At 32.1% G+C, this 10,046-nt stretch overlaps 1 protein-coding gene across 1 annotated transcript; it reads left to right on the forward strand.

The window, feature by feature from the left end:
• The first annotated feature begins 432 nt into the window (after positions 1-432).
• Positions 433-3,592, forward strand: LOC111617746 (serine protease 55-like). The gene is made up of 7 exons (XM_023359035.1): positions 433-526; positions 1,553-1,614; positions 1,745-1,812; positions 2,092-2,180; positions 2,273-2,523; positions 2,620-2,750; positions 3,405-3,592. Exons 1-7 carry the CDS (start codon positions 510-512, stop codon positions 3,579-3,581), a joined length of 795 nt encoding a protein of 264 aa, XP_023214803.1. The 5' UTR covers positions 433-509; the 3' UTR covers positions 3,582-3,592.
• Positions 3,593-10,046: the final 6,454 nt, after the last annotated feature.

Below are 10,046 nucleotides of genomic sequence, written 5' to 3' on the forward strand. Positions count from 1 at the left end.
CGAACCATTACAGCTCGTTGANCGAAAACTCAACGCGAAGCGACACGCAATGGAGAAAAATTACAACACGGGATAAATTAATATATTTTTTCGTACGTAATTGGTTATCCGAAAAATAAGTTATCCGAACAACCCCAGTCCCCAATTGATTCGGATAAACGACGCTCTACTGTACTGTATTTAACATTTATCTATAAATCGCAAAATAATTAAGATAAATAAAATGTTTTAATTTAATTTAAAACGTCGAAATTAAACGCTAGTAACAGGAAAAATGACATATCTTAGAAGTAAAATTAGCAACTAATCCAACAGTTTTCAAAACAATGAGATTTTAAAACAGTCATTTTTATTTCATCACAAAAATATATTTTCATGATTATAGAGCAGTTCGTATATATAATATATATATATATAAGTAATGTAATGTAGCATATACAACAATGACCCATACGTATACTTGAATATACTACAATAGAAATTTCGTTAAGTTTCGTGTTTACTGTACAATGCAATTGCTGTCAAAGTAAGAATTTTTAAAAATTTCATTTAATTCCTAAACGTAACGATTATAAAATCTAATATAATTGACTCTAAATAAAATGGTAGAATAAATTATTTCGATTTACAATCAAAAAGGTTAATAATTATGTTAAACATTATAACGAGATCGTGAATGTTTATATACAGGTAATTCCTGAAGTCTTCCTGTATTTGTAAGGTCGTACAATAACATTGTATGGCCACAATTCTCCTGAACTACTGCTTTTTAAACATCCAATTCGTATTAAAACTTAGTGCACTCATTCATAGCCACGAAGAGTGTAGGACAGTGTTTCTGTGGATGTGGACGTTTTTCCATGTTGAGGGGGCGATTTATAACAATTTATATTTTGGGGGAGAAAAACAATTTTTTGGGCGATATAATTAAACATTATATTAAGAATAATTAGATATTTTATTCGTTATATCGTACAATAATTAAACAAATAACATTATACTAGTCACAGTCACTAGTCTATTCAATGCAGTACGTATTTGGCATTAGCCTTGGCCCTTGGCATCGGAATTTTGAAGTGAAAGGGCGATACTACGTAACGGTTTTATTGAAGGGGGCGATACTACGTTTGAAGGGGGCGACGATTCGTTAGAGGTTGAGAAACACTGGTGTAGGATGTAAGATTAATGTGTTATGGAAATGCAACTTACGAGTATTGAGCCGAGGGAAATATCACCAGAGAGGAAATTCTATCAGTAATCAGCCCCTATTTAGAGGGAAAGGTGAACAAAACCTGGAAAACAGTTATGCACGAACCCTCGACCTCACTGTTTTTATCTACTCGACTACTGTATAATCATAATCACAGGGAATAAATTTATTTCATGATCTAATTTATTAAACTTGATATAAAATATATTATAAAAATTTGTTCTTATTAAATAATATAAAATTTTGTATAATTAAAGCTCAAACTTTATATATATAAATTTCAACTATGCATTTAAAACAATTTATATTTCTTATGCTATTTAGTATTTTTTATACTTACAGATATCAATTTCATCTTGTCTTTTCACTTTTATTCACTACTGTGTTTGGACAGATATATGAAGGTAAGTACTATTTAATTAATTAATTAAATTTACATATCTTTCAGATGGTATATTTTACATAAAATCAATCATTAAGATATAAACAACCATAGAAAATTCTCATTAAGGGTTTTGCATTGCATATTTGTAGAAGCAGTTCCAAGAATTCGTAGAGTAAGTGGAGGAAGAACTGCATCAGACAAAGAAATTTCATTTGCGGTAAGTCAATTCATTCATTATTATTTAGTTCTGGTAAAACACAAGGCACCCCTTTTTAACAATAAGAATAACACCCGTTAAAATCAAGGTAACAAGAAGACATTAATAAATTAAGTTTTAAAACGTGTGTAAATAAATACAATTAAAAAAAGTGTCGTGAATTATATGATTGTGGGCCCAAAGGGGTGATTTATCTTACGTATATTTTACAACAAGATTTATATTTTTCGTAATCTAGGTGTAAAAGTTATTAATATAGATGAATATATGATCTTACAGATAGCTTTATTCCATAAGAATGCATACATTTGTACATATTCTTTGATTACACTGCAAACTGCACTGGGTGCTGCTCATTGCCTGAGGAAGTAAGTAAATGTTGTTATATATTAATTAATATATATATATATAAATTGATTTGATTATGATTAATGACCAATTTAACTTTTTAATTGAACAGTACAAAAGTAGGTGACCTTCTTGGAACAATAGGAAACGGAAATAAAATACTTGGGAAAAAAATATCATTTAGCGCTATGTACAAACATCCATTTTTCAAACCATCGGGATTTCACGATATTGCAACTTTAATTTTACGGAAACCAATTGAAAAACAACAAATGCCTAACGTATCACCAATTGCTCTTCCATTAACGGATAGAGAATTCGTAAAAGGAACGGCTACGGTTGCAGGATGGGGTAGAACAGATAGTACGAAATTATTTATTTTTATATTATTTTATTACGTAATTACATAAATAACTATAAAAATAATTATTGATATTTTCTTCTGTTTCTTGAAAAAAGGTGAAAATGAGTCAGATATACTTCAGATAGCGGAAGTTCAATTAATTGATCCTGATCCTTGGATACACGTTTATCCTCGTTTAGATAAATCCCAAATTGCTGTTATTGCTGAAGGGGTAATTTTATATTCTGTAAGTTTATTTTAAATATCGTTATTTGAAGTCTAAAACTTTGGCATACATTCATATCTTTAAAGCTAAGTATTCTTAGTATATGGCACGCGGACTCAAAAAAAAGGTTCGCCACCCCTGACTTATTCTTATTAAATTATGAAGATATTTGGCATAAAATATTACCGACAAGCACCTGTAAGAAGGTCTCTGTTTGACACAGTGTTATCACGTTTACAATTCTTACTAACAATACTTAGCATTCGGAAACAGCGGGCCGTAACGGTTCTCGAACATCACTTACTATTGAAAGCATCCGTGTGCTTAAAATATAAAAATATCTTTTACGTAGACATTGGCATCTATTCCTAGTGTAACCCTATAAGTATTAGTTCTGTACGTTACAGTTTAAAGTACAATAAACTTATATTTGTACGAAATTTCGTTGACTTGATGATCTATTAAGGAGAAGAGTCGGCAGAGTTCTAAGTGGCAACATTACCAATTACAGTCGATCCACCTATAACACTGTTGATTTTTCCGTTTTATATGAATTCCATGTTGTACGAGTCACTTACATTTTACAAATACGTGTGCTGGGCTGTGAACGGCTCACGTATTACTTTTTATTACCGATTTTCAAACTTCTCGATACCAAATTGTTTTTATTTTCAGGGAGATTCAGGTGGACCTTTAATTTATGTAACAAAAGAAGGATATCAAGTTATAATTGGTGTTTCGAGTTACAGCCTTAGTAATGCAACAATTCCTCACATATTCTGTTCCACGGGAAAACATCTTGAATGGATAAAAGTTTATACTGTTGGAAAACTCACATTTAGAGATGTGTAATAAATTTCGATTCGATAAGATATAATGTATTTAAATTCATTTATAATAAAATATTTCATATAAATAATTATAGATTACAAATATGGCAGTTTTTTTTTTATTTTAAAAGGTTATTTTTTTTTTTAGATCGGCCATACAGATTAAAATAAAATTGCAACCGAACGAATGATTTTCATCCGAAATGTTTTTTAGAATAAGTTATCAAAAGCTCAAATTTATGCAAATTAAACTGTTTTGTAACGATCACACTAACAGCATATTGAAAGAATTCTGTGGGTTACCGTCGTGCCGCGAAATTGTTGGTCGTAGCTGCCTCGGGTTCGATACTACAAACTATAGGAATTTCGGATGTTCGTACTTTAATAAAACTGAAAACACACCGTAAACGTTTGTAAATTAAACGGTTTCCATAAGCGCTGTAAAATTATGCCTATTTTAAATCAACTTTAGGCTACTATCCTGTACAGAAGTTATAATTTTGTGCGTTTAAACATTGTAAATAAAAATGAGTTTATTAAAAATTTGCGGCCTGAAATCTACTGCAAACCAAAATGACAACATTACCGTGGCTCTCCCCCTACTGCTTAGTATCCAACGACTTTGTACAAATTATATTTAAATCTAAACCCACGTCCTTATTTGACATTCGATGACTTGTGCCATTTGTACTTTTAATAAATATAAACATGTACTACAGACTATCACTTGATTTTGATGCTAACTGAAGTATGTTCTTTTACACGTAACGAACGCATTTAACCGCTCAGTGTGCCTTTTTAATTAATACAAGGTATGCTTACCGAGAATTTTTAAAGCAATGTACCGGAAGCTAAAGGTTATAGAAAAGAAATGTTTGCTTGACATAATGTATTATATTAACTGAGCGAAGTGATCAATTTGATTAGACGAAAGAAAAAGAGATAGGTCGAAGAATAAAAGAAAAAGAATAGTGACAGCAGCAGCCGGTATTCCCAGGTCGTCTCCGTCCCAAGTACTGAGCGCGCCCGACGCTCCTATGCTCAGATTATCCGCGAACAACCGGTATTAGTAGTTCGATTGTTTGACTACAAATTTGCAAGCTTTTAGAATTTGATTTAATATTTGAATTTTTTTGATTCATTATGAATCGTGTGCATTTTTTCTTTTTTNTTTATACCAAGAACATGAGGTATGGATTCCAATATTTTCAGGTAGGTAACTAGAGCTCTTACAGCAAAAAGTCTGGTACACCCTTGGTATTGACGAAGTCCGAACCATTACAGCTCGTTGATCCTTTAAAAGAACATTTGAAGGCCAATATTCACAATTACCAATATATGAAAGTCTCCCCCGTAACTTCATTTCTGACTTCTCCTCGTATACCAATTGTTAACGTCTGAGTTTATTATCTTAAGTTCTATGTCTACAAGAAAAATACATCTAATAATTTGGGCACCGATAAAACTTATGGCCTTTTATTTAATTCTACAAATTTTTCATTATTATTTTTAAAAGGAAACTGTGTAATACAAAAGTGTATTACAAATTAACATTTCATTATATATTATTCATTATCGAAATTATTGCTGTTACAAAATGATTATGAAATTATTTTATAAGTTTGCATTTTCATTTGTAAAACTGTATAAAAGGTACTTACATTATTATTTCAGATATCATTCATCTCTTTTTCGTTATATTCTCAAAATGAAAGACGTATTAAGGTATGATATATATGAAAATTTTTGAATGAATGCTTTAATTACAGATTGATTTGAATTTTATAATAATACAGGTAGCTCTCGGTTTATGCCGGTTCAATTTACGCCGATTCACAATAACGCGGCTGCACAATTCGCGATTTTGCTGTGTAATTCCCCGATTTTCCCTATGCCAGACTGATTTTTGTTTCAGTGTTGACGTATTTAGCTGCAACATTGTACATTCGTTAAAACAAAGATTTTTATTGAATATATTTATTTTTTCTATTTAATATTATTGGGTATGTATACATTTGCATTAAATTAATATTAAAATACTAAACGTTTAGGTACCCACGAGTCNACATTATAATTCTAAATTCTTTTTTTATTTTTATACCAAGAACATGAGGTATGGATTCCAATATTTTCAGGTAGGTAACTAGAGCTCTTACAGCAAAAAGTCTGGTACACCCTTGGTATTGACGAAACCCGAACCATTACCGCTCGTTGATCCTTTAAAAACACATTTGAAGGCCAACATTCACAATTACCAATATATGAAAGTCTCCACCGTAACTTCATTTCTGACTTCTCCTCGTATATCAATTGTTAACGTCTGAGATTATCATCTCAGATAAGTTCTATGTCTACAAGGAAAATATTGATACTTCAATGAAAATATCGCATAATTTGGGTACGATTAAAACTTTTGGCCCCTTTTTTTTTAATTCTACAAATTTTTCATTATTTTTTTTAAAAGAGAACTGTGTAATACAAATGTGTATTACAAATTAACATTTCATTATATATTATTCATTATCGAAATGATTGCTGTTACAAAATGATTATGAAATTATTTTATAAGTTTGCATTTTCATTTGTAAAACTGTATAAAAGATACTTACATTATTATTTCAGATATCATTCATCTCTTTTTTGTTATATTCTCAAAATGAAAGACGTATTAAGGTATGATTTATATGAAAATTTTTGAATGAATGCTTTTTATTACAGATTGATTTGAATTTTACAATAATATTATAGAAAATTTACATTTAATTTTGAAAATATTAGTNTCAAAATAAGTTATCAAAAGCTCAAATTTATGCAAATTAAACTTTTTTGTAACGATCACACTAACAGCGTATTGAAAGCATTCTGTGGGTTACCGTCGTGCCGCGGAATTGTTGGTCGTAGCTGCCTCGGGTTTGATACAACAAACTATAGGAATTTCGGATGTTCGTAGCTTAATAAAACTGAAAACACACCGTAAACGTTTGTAAATTAAACGGTTTCCATAAGCGCTGTAAAATTATGCCCGATTATAAATCAACTTTAGGCTACTATCCTGTACACAAGTTATAATTTTGTGTATATTACAGATACCGTTTAAACATTGTAAATAAAAATGAGTTTATTAAGAGATTGCGGTATGAAATCTACGGTATTAGTAGTTCGATTGTTTGACTACAAATTTGCAAGCTTTTAGAATTTGATTTAATATTTGANTCGAATTACATAATTCAGCCATAGCACAAAGTATTTGTGAAAATGAAAAAATTCTAATTAATTAAAGCGGCGCTAATTGCATATGGGATATTAACCATAGCGGGGAGTATCAATTTATTGTATTTATTAATTCCCATTCTGCTTTAGCAATTACAAATCTTTAACAATTCGATTGGAAAATTAACAATAAAAAAAGTGAAAAGTATCTCCTAAAATGAGCAGGAAGACCCCATCGTCTCTGTGACCAAAACCATCAATTGTTATCTAAATGGAGCTTTGTGGAAAAATCATTGCCGCTAATTGCGACATTCGGCTTAACAATGTTCAAAAATACCTAGATTTAGAAAGTTCGTTGTCTGAACTTACCGATAAAATGGCTGCAATTGATGCAAAACTCAGAAAACGCTTCGAATAAATCACTTTTAAACGCACGAACAGAAAAATCAAACCGCTCGCAATAACAATAATCGACCGCTCGCAACAAATTGTCGCAGTTTTATTGTTGCGTCGCCACGAAATTTAATGTAAAACGTTTGGATTTTTCACCGAATTTCGTGACTTTTGCGCCTCCCTGTCGCGGAAGAGAGATTTTCGCGGATCATTCCTTGCATATACATTCGCGTTGACAGTAATATCAATTGACAAATCTAATATTCTCGTGTCTGCGAATAAAAGTTTCCATTTTATCACGATCCTCCGAACCGAAAAAAGAATAGACTCGAAATACAGTAACCTCCTTTTTTAACTACCAATCTATTAATAAAATTGAACTTTTGTTAAATTAAAGTGTCCAAAATTTTACAGATAAAAGCTTATACGTGACAAGGACTATACGTTCTGAAATATAGGGAAGATAATGAGATCTATCGAGTGACTAAACACTTCTCTTCATGGATGGATTTATTTGTCCATTTAAAACGAATTAAAAACTTTATTCTAGTCGTGTTAATTAAGCCATGTATTAGAAAAAAGAGAGCAACAAGTGCGACCTCTAATTCAAGTTGTCCCCTGCTGCTGACACATTTCGTTGAAACACCTATACCAGGGGTGGCCAACCTGCGGCTCGCAAGTCACATGCGGCTCTTTGAAGGATTATTTGTGGCTCTCGATAGATGTACCCGAGTTCCCTTTTCATTTTTGTGTTATTATATTTTAAAAAATTACTATCGTTCTATATGTGTTTCAAAATGTCTTTTAAATTACTAACAACAAATATGAAAGACTAAGTGCAACGTTGTAACAAAGTTCATTTCCGTCCAAGTTAAGAATGATATGACTCATCGAAAACTGCACGAACGAACATAAACAGTGGCGTAATCGTCCGTTATCGACCGACTCCAGACCGATTTTGAATTTGTAAACTGTCATTGCAANCTTATCAGATGGATTTATTCGTCCATTTAAAACGAATTAGAAACTTCATTCTAGTCACGTATTAGAAAAAAGAGAGACTTCTAACTCATGTTGTCCCCTGCTGCTGACACATCTCGTTGAAACACCTATAACAGCTTACTGCTGTTACTGATAAATTTTAAAATAAAATAATTACCTATTACAATGATATATAGGTCCGTTATATGAAATATTTCATTTTCGTAAAAAAAAAAATAAGAAAAATGAGAATATCGTAGTCTTAATTGCGGAAGAACGATCGACATAAAAAATGTCCAATTAAAGCATAATTTGTTTGTCCATTTGAAAGACGTTTTATATGTGGATACCTGAAATTTCAGCTTAATTGATTTCTTCCAACTTATAAAACGAAGGTATTAAAAACCATGTTTGCAACATTAAATATATTTTAATATAAAAATTCTTAATTAATGATTTAATAATGGATTGAATAATTTACATGTTAGTCGAAATGCGCAAAAATAGAGAATAAAAAGTGAACACGTCGTGTCTATTGTATTTGTAGGTGGTAGGATGCAAAAGTTGGATAGTTGCTTGCTTTGAATAGTTTAAAACTATCATCTTTAAAGCAATTCTCTTGGTCGACGACCGGCACTGGTACAGCTTTACTGTACAGTACAACTACCTGTTTTTACCTCATTTGATAACTGAGGTTGTTTCCATATCTTTGAGTCATCGTGTGGTTCCTATTTTGCATTTTTTCACATCATTAATTAAGAGAATATGTAAAATTACACGTCACATTTTTTACCATTTGACGGCACACCGGTTGCGGGACACTGCCCGAACCCAAGGACTTTAAACTAACATATAGTCCCTGTAGTATATAGTCCTTGGCCTGTACCATAACCTCTATGCACCTTGTAGTAATGCTACCTTCAAACTCCATCTTCCTCCTGTTATGTAACCCTTACGTCAAGCTACCTTGTAACATTTTGAAGCCGTCTTATGCCTATCTCCTCTGCGTCCATTTAACGTTCACTGATTATACCTTTACAGTAGTTTGTTTATCTTGTATAATTTTAAGTATTATAACCTTTTTATATTAATACCAACTGAAGTCTCGTAATCAAACCTATATTTTCGGGCAGTCCGGTCGGTTTATAGAATTTAAACAAAACTTAACCGTTCTACGGATAAACTTGTTTTAAATTTTATAAAAATAAAGAAAGTAAAAAAATAAAAAAAAATTACAAATGCTTTATTTACAGACGATAATTTTACTTCGACCGATATTTATTTACATTTTTCTGGAACGGAATATTTTGTCCGTTAGGTGGCTGGAAAGATTCGGGCCGGCGTGGCGTGTAATCGTCGAACTTCGAGTTTCGAATCGTCGAATTCCGTTTATGGGAAAATAAACTTTCGAAGAAATACGAATATTTCGAAAATATCGTATCAATTGTTGGGTGGACGTGGCGATTCCAAGTTATTTAGGCCGTGACCCCGGTAAGCGAGAGGGGCTTTGTTTCGCCGTCGCCGACACATCGGACGTTTCTAATTCGGTGGGTTCTTTCTTCCTTTATCATTTTATTCTCTAACTTGACAAACGTTCGTACACTTCCATTCGTCTTTTCGATGTTTCACGTGTCCTAATCGCGACCGATGCTCCGAAATTAATTGCTCGGCGCCCAAACTGATTTCCATGGCATTCCATTCAATTTATGGCTTTTGTTGGCGGGAAGAGATGCGACGTTCCGGATGATGATCCTCTTAAGTCGGATTTTCTCCGCCTTATCCGTCGGCGTTCTTAAATGACAAATTGTTCTTATGCCTGTCCCACTGTCTCTGCCGCGCTTTTCTTTTGTCCTCTCCGAGTTGATGTTTTTTCTTTAGACATTGGAAGGAAGGAAGGATTTGT

This window comes from Centruroides sculpturatus, unplaced genomic scaffold, assembly GCF_000671375.1.
Source record: "Centruroides sculpturatus isolate CEXI.00-Female unplaced genomic scaffold, Cexi_2.0 scaffold1410, whole genome shotgun sequence".
Taxonomy (NCBI): domain Eukaryota; kingdom Metazoa; phylum Arthropoda; class Arachnida; order Scorpiones; family Buthidae; genus Centruroides; species Centruroides sculpturatus.